Source organism: Pomacea canaliculata, linkage group LG14 (assembly GCF_003073045.1).
Source record: "Pomacea canaliculata isolate SZHN2017 linkage group LG14, ASM307304v1, whole genome shotgun sequence".
NCBI lineage: Eukaryota > Metazoa > Mollusca > Gastropoda > Architaenioglossa > Ampullariidae > Pomacea > Pomacea canaliculata.
The window spans coordinates 112,187-132,363 of record NC_037603.1 but is presented as its reverse complement, the minus strand read 5'-3'; the positions used below and the strand labels follow the sequence as shown (position 1 = coordinate 132,363).

Genomic DNA, 20,177 nt, shown 5'->3' with positions numbered 1-20,177 from the left:
AATACAAGAATTCTCAGATTCTCGATTCTCAGAAAAAATCTTCCGTGGTAGTCACGACTCTCTAAAGTGAGAGAACGGACTGGAAATGTAGAGGACTGAGAAAAAGGAGACAACTGAGAACGATGTAGACAGGGAACAGTTGCGGGTTCTGTGTGTTTATAAGTGTGATATCTGTTTGAACACAACTTTGTGCTTGTGTTCTGTATGTAAAAACTACTTTTGAAAGTTATTTTTCCTATTTGTGAACAGGATGAGAGTGATCTCAGCAATCAGATGTCTTGCTTGCTGGCTGGCTGCCCGAATACCTTCTTCACAAACTCCACAAAGTACAGAACTGTGGGCTTAGAGCTAGAAACGGGACCACGCCAACCCTCTCCTTCGTTTTCTACACTGGCTTCCCATCCGTTCTGGCATCCAGTACAAACTGTCCGTGCTGTGTTTTAATTTCTTTTCACCTGATTATTTCTCTGAACGCTTTTCTTTACGTCCGAGCTACACAGCTAGAGGCTGTGGAACCAAGAGAAGAAAGAAAAATTGATGAGACTTTCAATGAAAGAACATAGAACCGATGAGGATGACAGGACTGACAGACAAAGATCTGATTTCCGTAGGAGGTACAGACTTTGTTCTTACAGAGTATCATGTCAGTGTTGATGTCCCATTTAAGCTTGTATCAACGATAGTACCTAGATATTTGTAAGAGTCGACTACCTCGATGGTATCATCATGGATAATACTAATGACTTCATGAGGCTTGTTCTCCCAAAAGTCGAAAATAATTTCCTTATTCTTTGAGGCATTCAAGACAAGAAAACGTTTGTCACGCCAGCGAACAAAGTCAAGAAGAGCGCAACTATGAACATGCTCACTGTCGCGTAACGCGATCGGGCGAAGTGAGACTTGCTCTCTCACAGACACTCGCAATCACACAGAAAAACTTCCACGCGCCCGACGCGAGCCACGAGGCCAATCAGTCCTCAGTGGACACAAAACACACACAGGAAGTAACAACACAAAACTAAAGTTTATGGGCGGTCCCAAAAATACAACTCGCCAGCTTAAAAGTAAAACAAAAAGTGAGTAAACATTACATCAAGCATCACATCAAAAATACAAAGTAAACTGAGGAAAGCCCCTCCAGTGATGAGAAAACTATACCAAACGTACATAAACAATTAGATACTCCTCCCACACAAACTAATGGTGCCCGCGGAGTCCGCGCGACACTTTGTTCACTGCAACATACGTTCAAGCAAATCCGTCATCCCGACCACTGCCTGAGGCAATGTGAAGATGACGTCACCGCGTCCAGTGACCCGCCACACTCTCTCACCTATTGCCCTGCAGCCTGACGATTACACAGTCCTTGAAATTTGGCTGCTGGTCGACAGTCTAAGCGTATCTTCCAGCTTTTAGAAGGAGACACAGTGACTGACACACGACTACAGCAGGTGACAGGTGTGTCAGTGTCAGTGTCAGTGTCAGTGACCTTTTAGCGGCTTGTCGTCAGGGGAGACAATCACAAGTTGTGACGTACAGCGGGACATGAGGTCAAGTCGGGCAGAGGTAAAGTTGTACAGTGATAAATACTCAGATCTAATAAAACTGGATTTAAGGTTCTCCAGACAGACGACGACTTTTCTCTCCAGACCACGAACATGATGTCCACCCGCCACCCACACCAAGTCACTGCGGGCCGTGGCCACGTCCTCGATGTCATCATCCGTCATCACCTGCACTGGGATACCCGCTTCTTGCAGTCCTCTCACCACACCCGACTGATCACTAACGTAATACCAGTTCAACACCAGCACGTCTCTCCACTGTAGACAGGGTGGTGTTGTGCCGCCACTGGTGGAGGTCAATGTTGTAGATGTTGTTGTGCTTCTCCCTGTCAACATGGATATAAACAATAGCATCTTGACGTCATCACGTAAACTGAGAGACACACGTCACTAACAGTCTTATTACAAGACTGTTTCTCACCCGTTCGTATTTATCACATAGGTAAGTGTTTAACTGTAAACAACGTTACACTACACAATACACACACCTACCTGTAACACCAACACGGAGACTGCGTAGGAAGCTGGCCACCTCAAGACCGCACGTGATACAGTTAACTGGCTTTATACCTGGGTGACCCTGACCTCGGTGATACAGTCGTGTGACTGGCGGGCCGTCTGTGTGGTCGGGCACACCTCGCTCACTGTACGGCAGTACATCACGGTCTCTAGTCATCATCTCGTCCTGCTCGACTTCCCTGACGACAGTAGGAGGAGAGCGGAGGGGTCTGGTTAAATATTCCACTTGCCACCTAGCGGGTGTGTTGTCATGGAAACAACTTGCCGCCCACAGATGGAGACGAGAAACTTGTGTCAGCAGCAACTCGCACAAAATCTTGAAGTAGTTGATTTTGTAGTAAAGACTGTAACATAGGATGTAGCTACATGCGTTACACTGTGTACTATTATTAATGTGTGATTCTGTTTGTGTATCATGTGTAATATTGTTACCAATGATGTCATCAAGTAAGTGATATGACAATAATGGCACGTGTTGCTACACAATCTGTGTAACAGTCGATGCTTCAAAACAAATCTATGTTGACAACACAACACCTCCATCAGGTGTCACAACTGTTGAGGAAACATCACCTGTTAAGCACTAAATAGTTGTAATCCAGTAAATGCAGACAGCATCTACCTGTGTGTCTATCATCACATCACACGCTGTACAACTCACCTGTACTCACTCACTACTTCATCAGCGATGACGTACAACGACCCTCCGCTCGCCGCCTGTGACAAGTCGTTCACGGCCTTCTCTGCGTCTTTACTGTCATAAAAGTCATACAGCAGGAGGTGAGGCTGACCGGGTGATACACCTGCTGACTGTTGTGTCTTTACTGTCTGCAGCAACAGGTGATACAACATGCTGCACGCTGCACGACTCCCCCTCCACGTACTGACAACGTAGACGTGGTGACCACATCGCAGCCACTCTATGGCCATCAGCAGCAGCACCACAGTTTTACCTGTACCGGGCGTCCCGGCGACAAAGAGTGTGGAGGCGCCGTGTGTAGCAGGTGAACTTGCTCCGGGAAGAGTGTTATACAGCAGTGTAGCACTCTCCTGTCCACCACACGCCTCACCCAGGTCTTGACACTCACACGTGGAGGACATGTGCATGGCACAGTCACTGTTGTCGCCGGACCACAGAACCTACAACAAACAAATGTTGGATACTTGACCTCATCTTACTATTAAAATGACGAACCATATATATATATTGAGCGATTTACATTATTTACTACAACTGGTTTGATACATTTAGTGTTAATGTTTTTGTCTTGACGTACTAACGTACTTCTATGATAAGAAACAAAAACCAAAACTTGAAAGTAGTTACTAAATTCTGTTTCTTTCTGTCACTAACGGTCTACTGTCTACTAAGAGTTGTACATGTCGCGGTGAAGCATGAACTCTTTTCTCTAACTTTATTCTCTTCACCAATAAATACTGTCACCTCCGCAATCTAACGAAAACAGGGAACAAATAGCTATTGTTAACTTTGTGAAAATAGTTTAGCTGAGTGATTTCAGACATTAGAGATCATTTGTTTGTATAGACCTCCTCCATCTAAAAAGAATCAGCTTTAAGATTCTCTGTTTCATGAGGAGTTTACTATGCTGCTGGACAGTTTTTTGACAAAGGAGAAGATTCTTATTTTGGGGGATGTCAATTTTCACTTTGATAGACCTCAAGATAGTGATGTGAAGCGGTTGATTGAGGCTTTAGATAGCCGTGGTCTTTGTCAGCTGATTGATAAACCAACTCATAGACTTGGACACATTCTTGACTGGGTTATCACTCGTGCGCCATCAGTCACTGGTCAAGTCAGCTGTTGTCGAGGATTTTTTGATTTCAGACCATTTTGTGCAGTCCTTGGTGACTGATCTTTCTCGACCAAGGCGTAGAAAGACATCTGTTTTGTGTAGAAATTTGAAGAAGGTTGACCTGAACGCTTTCAGAGAAGACCTGCTTCAGTCAAAGTTGTTATTAGATCCTCCCACAGATGTTGATGAGTTAGCAGAGTTATATAATCAGACTTTACTAGAGCTGCTTGATAAGCATGCGCCTGCAGTCAGCAAAATTGTTGTAGATAGACCAGATTGTGAGGGGGTGAGTGAAGCCAAGTAACAGAGACGGCTGGCAGAGAAAAAGTGGAGGAAGGCCAAACTTGAGATTGACAGACAGCTGTATAAGTTAGCCAGAAATAACTATGTTTGTGCTGTAAAAAAGGCTAAATCGCTATTCGTGCAGGAGCAGCTAGAGGCTGCGAGTGGAAATCCCAGAAAGACTTTTGACATTGTGAACAGCTTGTTGGGTAAGAACGGGACTAGTCCGGTTCTTCCTGAGGTGGATGTCAAGTCAGCTGCTGATCAGCTGTCTTCCTTCTTTGTTAATAAGATACAGGAAATTAGTGCTGGACTTGAGAGTGCAGCTTGTGAGTTGCCAGAATGTGAGGAAGATTATTCTGTGCCATTTGCTGGTGTTCCGCTGACTTCTTTCACGTGTATTGATGAGAGTTACTTGAGGAAACTTGTAGCGAGGTCAACTAGAACTTCATGTGCCGTGGATCCTGTACCAACTAAATTTAATATTCAACTTCTGGACATTCTATTTCCTGTCGTCTTGGACATTATTAATGCCAGTTTGAGAGCAGGATGTGTTTCACGGTGTTTTAAACAAGCTGTTGTAAAGCCCTTGTTGAAAAAAGCAAACCTGGATCCCTCCGACTGTAAAAACTATCGTCCAGTGTCAAATTTATTATATATTTCCAAGCTACTGGAGAAGGTGGTTGCAGAGCAGCTTATGACCCATTTTATTAATTATGGCTGCCTAGATAAATTTCAGTCAGCGTATCGTCCTGGCTTCACCACAGAAACTGCTATTCCTCGTGTGACAAATGACATTCTTTGTAGTGTCAACTCTGGCAACTTAGTGCTGTTAGTATTACTTGACCTGAGTAGTGCGTTTGACACCATCAACCACCGCATGCTGCTCCAGAGACTGTCGTCAGAGGCTGGTATCCAGGGCGCTGCACTGCAGTGGATTGCCTCCTCTCTTGCCGAGAGATCTCAGAGAGTGATTGTCGGCTCTGCAAGCTCTGAGGCAGTTCCTCTGATGTGTGGCGTACCACAGGGATCCGTTCTGGGTCCATTATTATTTTCAGTATATACTTCACAGCTTGGACGGGTAATTGAACGCTTTCAGATGAGACGTCAGTTCTTTGGGGATGATACACAGATTTCAACAGTTTTCCCCCCGACCCAGCAGTGGCTAGAAATGTGCTTCAACGACTTGAATCTTCATGTTTTGCGGTGAAGGCGTGGATGACCAGGAATCGTCTTAAACTCAACGACGACAAGACAGAAGCGTTACTGTGTGGCCCCAGGGCCAGACGGGAGCAGATTGGCATTAGTGCCGTGCAGGTCGGTGATGCCTCCATAGCCTTTGCTGACTGTGTACGGGACCTCGGGCTGTTTATTGATGCAGAGCTCTCCATGTGCAACCATGTCAGTTCTGTTGTGGCTAAGTCCTACTACTTTTTGAGGACTTTAGGTAGACTACGGCCCATGCTGACTCAAGCTGCTGCCAACTCACTTGCTGTGGCCACCATCATATCAAGATTAGACTACTGTAATAGTGCATTGTGGGGTATACCTGCTACTCAGTTGGATCGACTACAAAGAGTTTAAAACACAGCCGCCAGGATTGTCACCCGTGCAAAGTCGTTAACTGAGCACATCACAACTATCCTGCAGAGCCTTCACTGGCTCCCAATGAACAAGCGGATTGACCACAAAGTGCTTTCTACTGCCCAGTCCTGCATGTTTCAAACTGCTCCTGACTATTTGCAGGAGATAGTTCCTCCTTACCAGCCGTCACGTACCCTGCGCTCAGGCTCCCAGTCACGCTTCTGTCTCCCTGCAGTGGAAGACACCAACAAGAAGCGCACTGGAGCCAAGGCCTTCAAAAACGCGGCACCTAACCTGTGGAATGCTCTGCCATCGTCACTCTCCACCATCACCTCACCAACCACGTTTCGAAAAAGACTCAAGACCCATCTGTTTATTTAAGACAGACTTAAACTACCAAGAAACACTTCTGTCTTTATTTTTTACTTTCCTGGTGTTTTATATATTTGTTCACTCTATTTTGTTTATTTTATTTAGTTTGCTTTTTTGCTGCGCAATGAGCATTCTTCTGAATGGATACCTGCGCATTACAAATAGACATCATCATCATCATCATCATCATCATCATGTCACGACGCCGCCGGTGCCTATCGTTTCTCGCTCTCTCCAACTCACCAGCGGATCGGACAATTGCGCGTTCTAATTGAAGAATGACTCGCCTGTACGAGTCTGTCTGTTTATTGAACAAAATTACCAACCAAAAAAAATAGATCCTAACTATAAAAGCAAAACGGTCTCTAACACCACAGTTTATCCTTCAATCGAACACCTCACACGCTATAAAATCACTGTCTTGGCACATACGTTCACGTCTCCCTTTCCGCTCTCTACTTTCTTCTTCTTCCCCTCGCTATCCTTCTTCCTCTTCTATCTACTCTCTAACGTCCTTCTTCTTCTAAAAATCCTCTCACGTCCTTCTGCTTCCATATCCCTTCTCAACCATCCTCTCGCTTACCGCACTATTTCTTTTGACGTCACTCTACGTCATTTTTTCACATTCCATTTAGAGAACGTCCATCATTCGCACGCTTTCATCTACACACGCGCCCAGTCCTAGCACTCTGACTAGATCCATGACATTTCTCCCCCCTTCCATTGAAAAAAAATTTTCCTAATTTTTTTTTCATTGTCCGTAAAGCTAGGTTACATGACAAAAACTATACTATCCCCAATGTTAATGTTCGTAGTCACTTTTTTCTGATTTTACATTAAATAACAATATCCTTTTTCTCAAGACACGTCCCTTTTGAAAATCAACAGTCATAGAAGGCTTGTATTCTATCCTTATAGAGTCATGTAAAGATTAGTTTGATAGTTCTCTTTTTTTCTGTTCTTGAATACTCTCACATTCTTCTTCTTTCTTGTCCTTGTCCTCCGGATCAAAACTTAGCAGCAGTTATCCTAATTCTTTGAAAGTTGTCCCATAATAGTCCTCTGAAAATGGTCGTCTCTTCTTGGCTTTTCCCAGATCTGTCTTGGGTTCTTTGAAGGTCTGATGAACCTCAAACTCTTTGGTCACGATGCCAGCGTCTGTCATCTTTTCCTCTACTTCACTCGACATCTGATGTCTCGAGTCCAGATACACTTTTGTAGTCTTTCTCTTGTCTTCGTAGGTTTGTTCGGGTTCTCTTTTTAGTCTTGTCAATCGTTCCACCGCCCTGTTAGTCTCACCATTGGCCGATATCTCCTTGTCCAGATATTTCTCTTTTGTTACAGTGTTCTCAAGTTCTTTCTTCATGCTTTCTTCACGCTCCTTGAAGAATTTGATTTCTTCCAAGGCTTTCTGTAGGTCATTAGACTGTTTCTTATGACCTAATTCAAGTTCACGAACCTTTTCTGCAAAGTCACCAACTGTGACCCACTGTTGTCTACACAATTCATCTCTTTCTTTTCGCCAAACCTCTGTCTCATCTTTAAGCCCAATAATTTCTTTGTCCCGGTCTCTGAGTTCTCTCTGCAGTCTGCATTCATCACGTTCAGTATTTTCTTTAAAGTTCTGTAAACATTGTCGCAACTCTCTGATTTCATCACTCATGTCGTTGATTTTACGGTTCAGTGCTTCATAAACCTCTTGAGGAGTCGATTCTCTCTGTATTGTCGGCTGTTGTGTTTGTGACACATTTTGAGCCTTGGTCCTCTCAGATTCTACATCACAACGAGTAGCTTCTCTTCTAACATTTCCAATGATTAGGTCAATAATGGGGCTTTTGATCACGCAACACGTGAGGGGCCCAGTATAGAATGGAGTTCTAACTTGGACTCTCGCCAACGGGAAGATCTCTCGCCGTCCGCCAAATGTTATACATGTCTGGCGTTTATTTAAATACTCATGTGGGGCCACCAAACTTGCCCGAATGCCTGAGATTGTTGCTCCTGTATCTCGCAAAACTTGGACGGACTTCCCTTTCACTTCTCCTTGGAAAAGATGTAGCTGTCCCAATTCGTTAGGGATCGAGGAGGAACATAAGACGGCGATGTTGGCGGTTGCCTCCTCCGTGTCCACTGCTGCGGCGGTATTGTGTTCGCGACGCAGTGTATTAGCACACTCGCGGGCTAGATGGCCATACCCACGACAAGCATAACACTGGATGCTTTCAGACGTAGGAGGGGAACGGGGTTGGAATTGTCTCGGTTGATTGTTTCGTTGGTATACGGAAGGGTGTGAGGGAGGTATCGGGGCAGTAGGACGACTTAGTGTAGGGCGAGATATGGTTTGGGTGTTAGGCATTCTAGGAGGGTATGATTGGGGAAGGTTGAGTTCGCCTGGCTGATGATACGTAGCGTTAGCAGCTACGGCGTTTTCAGGTCGTCGAGCCAAGATCTTGTTTGGGTGGGCTTGTCTATACTTTTCAGCACAGACTATCATTTCTTCAACGGAGCTAGGAGCTCTTTCTCTCAGAAAAACCGCCAGGTCTCTTGAAACGCTTTGAATTAACTGCTCACGCAAAAGAAGATCTCGTAATCCGTTGTATGACTTTTCGAAAGTTCCACCCATCGGTCAGCTATACTTATTAATCTTGTCGAGAAGGATATCATTGACTCTCCCATTTGGGGTCGAATGCTTCTTAGTCGTTCACGATAACCTTCCTCTGTGCACTGGAATTTAGTTAATAGTTCTCTTTTTAGTTTTTCGTATTCAACAGATCCCTGAATACAAAGAGCATGGTAAAGTTTAAGAGATTCTCCCTGAAGAATGGCTGAAAGGTGGAGAGGCCATAGATCCTTTGGCCATCGAAGGGCGTTAGCATGTGATTCAAATCGATATAAAAATGAGTCTATGTCGTCGAGTTCTTCCTTAAAAAGTGGAAGTTTTGGGGTTAGTCCTTGGAAATTTCGACCTCCACGGCCGGGTTCACTGTCGTTGTGAATTATCCTTTCGCTGTTTTCCAACCGTAGCTTTTCTAATTCAAATTCTCTTCTCTCTCTTTCGGTTCTCTCTTCTCTCTCTGCTTTCTGTAGTCTCTCTTCTCTCTCTGCTTTCTCTAGTCTCTCTTCTCTCTCTGCTTTCTGTAGTCTCTCTTCTCTCTCTGCTTTCTCTTTCTCTAGTCTCTCTTCTCTCTCTGCTTTCTCATCATCATCATCATCATCATCATCACATTACAACGGATGCTAAAACTTATCTACTGAAGAGTAGACCTGTGCGACACCTTCCTACCAACGAGGAGTGTAGTGACTACACCAGCAGAAAGGATACAGCTGGTATCTGTGTGGAGAACAGACCTTGGACACATTGGCATCTTATACATAGCGGTCGTGAAAACATATCTACTGAAGGCTAGACCTGAAAGACATCTTCCTACCGACGAGGAGTGTAGTGACTACACCCGCACAAGGGGGATACAGCGGGTGCTGCCTTGGACTGCGAACATTTTGATCTCCAGCTTTAACGTTACGCTCGTTTGGACATAACCGGTTTGGGGATTCGTTTGGGTATAATTCGCCGGACAACAGACCGTACCGACGATACACCATCTTAGCTATATCTCATCCATCCGTCGGACTTCTGTACCTATAGTGCGTGTGTAGACAGTAGGCAATAGAACAGTTTTAGTGTTTTCTTTCTCATTTCATTACAATTCATTTTTTTAATACACTAAATGTGTTAATTGTTGGCCGGACCTTTTTGTTGAAAAAGGTGGAAGAGGGCTGCGAGCGAAGTTTACATATAGATGTTTACACGCGCTCGCATACATTTGTAATGCACACTCCTCAAAACGTTACAAAGATCATCATCACCTTCATCTTCATCTGACAGTTTCCTGCCATCTGGGTGCAGCACACAGACAGTAGCTGCCGAGTTTTCTTTATTGCACTGTTCAAGAAACGTTTACACTTCTTCAATGGAAACACACTTTCTAGGCGTGTGTCAGTACACAAATAAGATAAATAAGACTTATGTCAGATCAACTCATTGTAAGCATTCATCATGTCAATGTTCTATTGACAGGACGATGTGACATGACACGATATCACCTTTTTTCGTGTACTTGGAGTGAACTTTAGCAAAAAGGAAACGTGTATAGTGTGGTGACATGACATCAGTCTCTCAGTGTCTACAATCACTACACGTGTAGACGCTGTCAACTGTAGCCAATGTCACAAAATATCTTCAAAGCCACAAACCACAAGCTGCCGATGACACTGTACATGGCACATGGCAAACTCCTCACAATGACTACGACAGTCAACTCACAGGCTCCTTGTATGTGGCATTGGTCACGTGATTGCTTCGATACACCATAGAGGTCTGTAATCCTCTAGACCAGGGATGCCCAACCTACGGCCCGCGGGCCATATCCGGCCAGCGACGCGGTGCCATCCGGCCCGCGAAACTTCTGCCCACAGTGCAGAAAATCGGCATGTTAGTAATAAAAAAAAAAAAACACGAAAAAAGGGAAGAAGAAGTATTTATCCCCACGTAAGGGCGTTTCCCAATCTTTTTTTCGATGGACGAACATTTCGATTCAGTGCTCGGACTTGGTGTCTCTACGATGCAGCCGGACATTCAGAAGTTGGTTTCGGGAAAACAACTTCAAATATCCCACTATTTGCTATATAATTAATGGTAAGTACAACTTGTTTCTAATAAAAAATGGTATCTGCTCTATTTTTTTTTTAAATTTTTTTTTTGTATTTTTGCGGTGAAGTGGCCCGCGACACGGCTGTCCGAAATGGATATGGCAAAAAGGTTGGGCATCACTGCTCTAGACCAGCAGTTCTCAACCTGTGGGGCGCGACCCCCTGGGGTGAAGGCGCGACCTGCTTACAAGGGGGGCGCGAAGGTGGTCATTTTTTAAAAGTTTCTTATACTGGTATTAGTGAAATTAGCTTACATTGCTAGCTAAGGGGGGCGCGCGGGCGTACATTTGTTCGTCAGGAGGGCGTCACAAGTAAAAGGTTGAGAACCGCTGCTCTAGACAGAACACTGGGAGACAAGGGTTAATTAGGGACTATAATGAACAGTAAATATTGAAGCTGGTGAGACAGACACTCACAAGGTGACTGGAGACTAGTAGACAGACATTCTTGAATACTTTACTGTGTGAGACTTGTTCAGTCTGTGTGTCTCTTGTGTCTTATAAAGATGTTTATTTACAGCGCGTACACAACAATCAGCTACTAAAGAAATAAACAACATAAATAACTGGTAAGTGGCTCAAAGCTCAAGAGTGTTTAGTGACAAGGTGAGATGGAGGAGGTTGTGGGAGGATGTGATGATAGTAGACCTAACATTTTGTCATCTCAATATCAATGTCAGTCTTCCACTGAATGTCACCACACGTGCATTTGATATCAACATGTTATTTACACGTAAACACTCGTACAGTGTTAGTTGATGTTGTGATACTAATTGTACACAGTGTATCTTACCGTGCTACTAGTGTCTTGTACACGTGACGTGTCATGTGACTGTCAGGCCCAGACACAGTCACACGTCGTTTCCACCATTTGCCGAGTTTCTTTAACACGTGACTACTGACGTCACACGGTGTCTTGGGGTCAGATAACTGATCACAGCACAGACACACACCAGCGATGTCAGCGGGGTGAGTAGTTTTTAGACAGCAATGCAGGTCCTTTGACAGAATTTTGTGATATGAACAACTTTTGAAACATGTCGGCAAAAGAGCAGGTCACTACAAGTTTTAACATAAAAGAGATACAACTATTTATATTCCGGAACAACCTCTTTGGATCTGAAGGTTAGATAGATTGCTTATATATATTAAAATGTAACTGTACATAAAATGCTATTCAACAGGTAAAGATATGTGTATGTATATATAGGTAGAAGTATAACGAACATACCTGTATATGTATATTATTAATGTTTCTTGGTATGAGACAATATGCCTGATTTTCTTATTATAGGTTCAAATTCCATGAAAATGTCGATTTGCCTATAGATTGGCGTAGACATACTGTATTGTACTGTAAATAGTGTAGATATTTCACACCTGTAAATGTAACATTTTAGTGATAGGTGTTTAATTACATGTCTGAGGATCGTGCTTGGACATCAAAAAATATCAAAAAGACGCAACAGGAAAAGAGCCACCATCGTGTACAGAACACATTGTCATGTCAAGTACGACGAATGAAATTTCAGGTTGAATGATCGTCATTGCCAGTTGACGGTCGAGTGGGACGATTGTTCGGACACCTGGACAGATCCGTGAATCGATAGTTGATCGGTTCGGATCGGATGAGGATTGAATGGGAACAGGTATCCCATGCAAGACCATAGCTCGCCCTACATTGCAGGACAACAAACAGAGGGCAACACTAACAGTGACTGCTGTGGTGTCCCTCACTAAGGGATACACTGCATGTTGAGCGATACTCACGTGCAAGCACGCACTCACAAGCTCTGTCTCACGATTAGTTAACAACTTGCTGGTACAACCTAACTAGGCCAGATATGGCTGATGGTGGAGTCAGAGAGCTTAGATATAGAGAGGGTTCACTCGCGACCGGCGGGAAAACTCGTCGGTTAGAGTCGGTCTTTCGTAATGGGATGCTAAGAAACAACATGACACAAGGCGATCGTTTGAGGCAAGGTGGGCAATTTCGCTCTGCAATAAACTGTCAGAACTCCAGATTTAAATCAACCTCTAAAGAAAAACGTTTCCACAATTTCCCAAAGGACGATGAGAGGTAAGCTACAAATTTATTCTCAAATTACGATCCATAAGTGTACTGTAGTTGAGAGCAGTCTACTACAACGCGTTTGCTTGATTTCTGTGGTTATTAAAACGACTTTACTGATTATATTGTGAGACTGTGTGAGGAATTCTCACTTATCTGATTACAAACCTATTTAAATTTGTTATAGTATTTTCATTTAAGGCATTCGTCACTGGGGTGAGGTGTTATACAAATATTTGTTATTAATATATTGAAAAAATTATTACAACAGGTGCAAAATATGGATGACCTTTACGAGAAGGAAAGATTTTGACCGTCTTACACCATCTGACGTGTATAGAAAAGGATAATTTCTCTGCTCGGATCATTTTGAGGAAAGTCAGTACAACTGTCCAACCCAAAAAAAGTCTTGTCTGGAATGCAGTCCCCACAATGTTCTCCATTCCAAATCTACCATGCAAGGTTGATAACTTATGATTATAAGATAATAATATATTCCAATATATATTACTAAGCCATATTTTACCATCATGGGATTTTGTGTCTGTCATATTTTATTTTTTTAATTCACATTAATCATGAGAGATCACTCTAACTGGCACATAAGGCTAATGATGATCATAGCTTGCACTGCAAAAGGTCTGTTTGAATGTGTGTGTGTGTTTGTACGGATTCTACATATAGATTTATTGGATATTTTGGTTACTGTTAACTCCTTTTCATTATGCTAATAGGTGCAAAATCTGTAAATCACATTTCCATGTACCTGTATTTGTAGGTAACTTCTTTAAGAAAGCGACCAATGGACAGAATGTCCAAACCTACCTCTGCAAAGCAGCCCAGGATTTCACAGAAAGCTGTAGTCTTGCAAGGTAATTGTTTTTAAATCATATATATCTTCTTGCTATTTTTCATTCATTAAGAAAATGTATAAGATGAGGGGTGATATTGTCCAGTACATTATAAGCATCTTTTTTATACATCTGTTTGCAGAAGAACAAGCAGATATTGCAGTTGAGCCTGCATGCTCTATAACTGTGCCAGATTCTCCTACAAAAGCTAAATTAAAAATGGAGATCACAAATCTTATAGAAAAACTGAGCAGCCTGATGGAAGATTGAGACAGTTAAGATATTAGAGTGTGCCTATTGTAAAAATATTGACCAGTTACTTCCTGGGAAAAAAGTTAAATCTCAGTTGATTCGACTTCTGTGGGAAGAGCTAAAAAGCATTGACCTCTGTTGTCCACTTGGTGCGTGGGATCTGAAAGAAAGTGTGATTAATCTATTTATCAATGTTCGCCTTCATTTTTCTCTTAAAGATAGCTCTGTGTCTTCTTTGAAAAAGGAGCAAAAATAAATCGAAAAATGTTGAAGTTACATCATTTGTAGCTTTAAAGCTAAAGTAATTTAACATTATTTTAGAACAGTGTGAAAGAAAATGTTATAAATCTTTATTCAAAGTACATGTGTGAATTATCCCTTTTGAGTATCTGCTTGCTGTATATTTCATAGTAAGCATAGCTGTTATCTTTAAATTGTCAACCAATGTTCTTACAATAAGGGATATGAATGTACATAAATATATACATTATTATTAATAATAGTATTATGATTTGTTATTAATTATGATTATTATGATTATTATGATTTGTATGAGAATTTATTGCTGCATGCTTGTATGTAAACAGAAATCTGTATGTCTCAGTATGTGAGCAAATTTTCTGAATGTGCTATGTTTATATTCATGTGTAAGTATGTTTTTAACTGCTTTTCTCATATTCATAAATTCTCATAAATTAGATTTTTATGGATTTTAAATAAATGCAAATTTGTGCTCATGGATGTGCTGTTTGAATTTATAAAAGTTATCCTTTTAAATATAGTCAGCTGTCATACATGTATTAAAACTCTCCCAAACAACCCTCATATAAGCGATTCTCATCAATAAAAGTCACAAAAATCTGTTCTTAGATAAACGTCATTTGATATCGCAAACACCTAGACATTTACTCCAAAGATAAACACAGCTAGCGACGACTTTGTTTAGTAGTGCTTGATAGTAGCAACTGCGCGTAGCATATCATTTCGAAGGGACGCAACTCCGTCACTACTTTTCTTAACAAGTAAGGATAAAGAAGGAGTGCACCCTCTCTACATCTAAGCTCTCTGGTGGAGTATCGCTACATTCCACCGACATCCGGGTACCTACTATGTCTGTACAGATGATAAACTTATCAGCTCGGTCTGCACAGGTCAGTCGGATCATTTGCACCCACACTTTCTCTCTCTACCCTCCAGATGATTTGCGAGCGGCCAACAGTAAATTTCCACCTTCGATGGTGTATGCGTTAGTGACTGCATGTTACCAAAGTTTCTCTCTCACTTCCGGTATTTCATTGGGAAGCCGCTACTTGTCTAACTTCACTGCCTCTACCCTGGTACCAGACATTTAAGATGCTTTTTGGCAAGCGACTAACAAACTAGTTTATGGCCACCTACTACACAAGCTAACTTTATTATCCAGGTGGCATAAAATGTTGTTTTTTTTTCTTTCTTTCTAGTCGTCAGCTACTATCTACATAAGTCAGACAACACTGACATAACTTTACTAAATACAAAAGCAGTACGAAAAGGAAAGCAAAACAGTTATACAATATATCCACTGTATGTACAATATTCAACATAACATAAACATAATCCCATATATTCTTTTGAAAATAGGGAGACTGATCCTTACCTCAGTGAGTTGTGAGTCGTGAGAGATGGCCTGCTGTACCTGGTCAGTCGTGAGGTTAGGGACGGCGATGGTCTTGGTGATGCGCAGACCGGGATAGACATCAGACACCAGGTGAGACAACATGGCCTCCGCTTTGTTCAGCTGTAACATGGCGTCTCTCAGCTTCTTTCTGATGGTCTTGACAATATCCTCCTGTGACATTTTAAGGTCGTTTGTAATGTCACCGAACGACATCACATTGCAGACGACAAGACCGTAATGTCGGTGAATAAGAAGCACATCAAATTTTCCCTGTTTCCAGTTGTGTGGCAAGTCAGGAGGCAGGCTGGAGGCTCGGGGTAACTGGGCAGCCGCCACAGAAAAACAAGGTTCACTCAGATATTGTCCAAAGTCAAGCCGAGTGATTCCAACTAACACTTCTTCTGTCTTTTCTGACAAACTCTGAAGACATAAGAGAACTTGTTTCGTGGCTGTGTCATGTCTAATGTCGCTGTCCTGGGCTGTAGCAGGGTGAGAAATGGAAGTCTCAGCTGTTTCTGATGGAGTCATCACCGGCGTGTATGAAGTTAATACAGCTTGATGTTGTTGTTCATGTGTTTTGGATGACTTCAATAAAGATCCTATTTTTTTTAAGAAGACCCCTTCGTTTTCGAGCTTTTTCAAATGGGGAGTCAAGAACCATGACATCCTGACCAGCAATGGTCTGTCTAGTCATCGGCACGCGGTTGAAGTAGACAGGAGGCAGGAAGTAGGCGCGAGACTCGAGGTCAGGGTACGCGGCCTCAACCCACTGGAGCCAGAATGTCTGAACTTGTGCTGACAGTGTGTCCTGTATGTAAGCAAGAACAGTTTACTTGGGTCAACACTGTTCACCTTTGTATCTTTTTTCATAAATTGCGATTAAGTCATTGCGTTGTCAGAAAAGTGATGCATACTTCTATATTTGTCTGAAGACTGTCTTTATCGACCAAAAGCTAACAAGGTGCTCATTTACAGCATTATTTTAACTGAATATTACACCACACCAAGAGTTTAGAAGAGAGAGAAACGAGTAGAAGTCTGACGGATCAAGGTTTTGCGAGTATGGCGTGTGTTCAACACATCCCATCCAAGCTCCAATAAATTGTGATTGCTGATCAATCTTGTGTGTGATTTCGCTTTGTCGTGCAGGAACACGACTTCTTTACGATTAACGAGAGCTGAATGATGGATTCCTTCAAACTGTTCAATTTTTAGGTGCTCGAAAAAACGCGGAAACTTTAAAAGCCGACCACACATCGCTCTGATGAATGTCTGCTTTCGATGTCTGATGTGAATCATGATGTCGGCAACAAGACCCTTTGTACAACTCATTGTTGTAAACAATTCACTCATCACCACCAGTGATCAGTCACTTCAAATAAGAGCGATTTCTTCCCGTTTAATAAACATATCGCAGATGTTCATACGCGCCGTTCATGAGGAACCCAAGTATCGAGCTTACGTATCGCAGTTTACTCAAGTTATTCAGGTAAACGCTTCCATGATGAATGTTCAATGTTTCTGCAATTTCTCGTGTCGTGTCACGTGGGTTTCTCTCGACCAATGCCTTTATTATGACGTCATCAAACGGTGAGCCTTCATGACCAAGACTGACGTCACCAGCTCGGAATTCGTTAACCATCGTTGGCGCTGATGTTCGTGTGGAGCATTGTGACTAATCTTTGTGCGATTTTTTCAGCGGTTTTTTTTTTTACGAAAGTAAAACAGTAAAATATGGCGAAAATGCACAGCTCGGTGTTTCATCTTCAGCTTGTTGTAAATTGTCTAAAACTCAACCAAATCGCTCAATTTTTGTTATCGAATGAACATGTTTTACAACTGTCGGCTGTCAAATGAGAAACACTAGCAGAGATGTGAACGACTCTCGTACTTCCGAAAATAAATTAAGTCCATCGGTTGCACATCTGCCTCGTGACTCTTCCGATAACCCAATAGCAACGTAGTTCACGTGATACAAACAATTTTATGTTAAAATGTTGTTGACATCTTTCAGCTTTCCAGCCTTTTAATCATAATTTTACTACAGTCTTCCAACTCATGATTTGAGTAATGATAATTGTTGTTAATTTGTTTTAAGTTGCTCTCTCGGTATTTTGGTGATTAGAGTTTTTATTGCTGATCATTGTTTCTATTGTTATACCTTTTGTTGTAGCTACAGCCATTCATTGTTAGCTACCTTGGTTCACTGTTAGCTATCATCATCCTTTGTTACTATTTTCACTTTAAGTTGTTGCTGTTGATTGTAGTTTCTACAGATGTGTTTTAACAGCTTATTATAGCCCTCGTCTACTCATGGTAGTCACTACTACACTAACCTGAGCACCAGTCACCTGACGGATGAATCTGACCACCATCTCGATCTTAGATGGGACACCGCGGATGATGACAATCTTCATACCTGGTACAGGTGAGGTGTATGGGTCGAACTCTATATCAGTGCCTGTCTTCTTACTGATCTCTTCGATCACTAAGAAGCATGGGATGCATTTTAATTGTAAATAATTTGTCACTCTAAATATGGCTACTTATTGTGTCACTTTACTAAACCAAATCCAAATTTAAATGTATTTTCATCAAAAACTACTGAACATTTCTTTCGTCTTTATTTTACTCACTGTCCTTATAGTATTGATTTCTCGAGACAACTACTGCGTGAAGTCCTTTACAACACGTGAAATGAACACAACTCACTGCGACCTTTTAGCACATTTGCTTGTCGATCACAACTCACCAACATCTGTAAGAGCCCCGTGTATACAAACACAACTCACCATCATCTGTAAGAAGTTCAGCCTGTGCATCAGTCACGGCGTGTAGGTAAACTTTGACCCGACATCCACCAGCGGCCTTCTGGCGTTTGACCTGTTGTTAGACACAGGAGAAAGAAATTATAATCAGGACATTATGTATGTAAACTTTTATAAAAAGTTAGTGACATGATGTGAACGTTGAGGTATTGACATAAAAAGAGAAGCGCAGCAGTTGATGTCACGTGACTGTATTACTTGACAAAAACTCATAAAATTCTTTCCCACGACTAGGACATCAGTTAGAATGATAAGTGTTGATGAAAAGGTCGGTGACTTCCTGCGATTCTTTGGGTACAGCCTGCTTTAGTGGACGACACTTCTACAAGACTGCTGTTATCAGGCAGCTCACCCTCCTCAGATCACACACTTCACTTCGTGTTCGTCGTCATGACGACTGACAATCACAAAGTCACGTTTAGTCACAGACCGTTGTCGTCTGAGTAAATGAGAAGTGGAGAAGGTGGGCGGATGTCGAGTGATTTGTGTGTGGGGTGTCCAGGTGTGCGTGTGTACAAGCATCTCACGACTGTCACCTTCTCTTTGATGTAACGGCTTCGTTGAAAGGCTCTACCAGTATAAATTGTGAATCTGCAATATTTACTTTCGTACTGGAGTAGTCTGACCATTAACACAGTTGAGGTTTCTGAGATTTTCTCGTGTTCTGATTGTGACCAGAATTGTTTGGAGGAAGGTGATCTGCTTAATATTGTGTTAAGTGTGTCAGTTATTGCTTTCATTCAGCAAATCTTTAAGTTTCGCGTCTTCAGATATTTTTGGCCAATCTTGTGAGTTGTGAATATTCATGTTCTTTGTATAAAGTAAATGGCTGAATGTACATGATAAGTTGGGGAATATTACGAAATTTTATAGCCAAAATTATTTTTAGATTTTTACAGCTGTATTTATCTCTCGGTAAATGATTGCACTACCGCAGTAAATTCTCTTTAATTTTTTTTTCTGATGTCTTTACAAACTCTTGTCCATCCTCATCATATCGTCTGATTCGCCTGATAAACAGAGGACTGTTGTTACAACATCTGAAACGAGAGTCTGATAATGCTGTTTAATGATGAATAAATAAATGATTGCGCTGCTCACACTCCGGCAATACTAGTCAGTAGAGGCTGTGTAGCTGTCATCACAACATACCCGCCAGTAGATGATGTCCTCTTTGTCTCACCTGTTGTGATGAAGGTGGCTGAGGTCCAGACATGGCTAGAGATGGCTTCCTCTCATACAACAAAGTAAGATGGAGACAGGAAACCCATTTTGTTTCTCCTCAGCACTGAGTCAGATGGAAACTGTCAAACCTGAGCATCATGGACCTGTTTAGAACAGAGATTTCATTGTTCTCCAGCAGTGTAGTATAATGTCACTGCTGTATGAAGCATGGTCATGTAATTGCAACTTTACTTTACATTAATTTCTGGAGCCCGTCATTTGCCAAACTCAGCAAGAAAACTTAATTCATCCAAATTTTAATTCGACTTTAGTGACCTCGGAAGATCATCAACCTTCACCTCAATCAACAATCGATGTACAGTACCACAAACTCTGAGGTGTTGCTATCGACAACACTTTTCACGGTCCTAACACATTTCTGCCACAAACAAATACATTTCCAATAAAAATTTGAACATGTCAAGAATCAAATATTTCCTAGACCTTCACAC

The 20,177-nt window shown here is 42.0% G+C and overlaps 2 protein-coding genes across 4 annotated transcripts in view; both read right to left on the bottom strand.

Moving 5' to 3' along the window:
- LOC112554924 overlaps positions 1 to 18,537 on the bottom strand; it is a 116,003-nt gene extending 97,466 nt beyond the window's left edge. For 2 of the 3 annotated variants that reach the window (XM_025222994.1, XM_025222998.1), the window contains exons 1-2: positions 18,010 to 18,147; positions 15,653 to 16,481 (exon numbers count right to left, since the gene is read on the bottom strand). In XM_025222994.1, coding sequence (XP_025078779.1) covers positions 15,653 to 16,339 — 687 coding nt within the window. In that variant the 5' untranslated portion in view covers positions 16,340 to 16,481; positions 18,010 to 18,147. Of the gene's footprint in view, positions 1 to 15,652; positions 16,482 to 18,009; positions 18,148 to 18,465 lie in introns of those variants that run through there. The other variant, XM_025222995.1, reaches the window with a different exon arrangement.
- The window catches only part of LOC112554923 (von Willebrand factor D and EGF domain-containing protein-like), a 535,332-nt gene that overhangs the window by 449,789 nt on the left and 65,366 nt on the right, over positions 1 to 20,177 (bottom strand). The gene's annotated exons all lie outside the window — the stretch shown is intronic.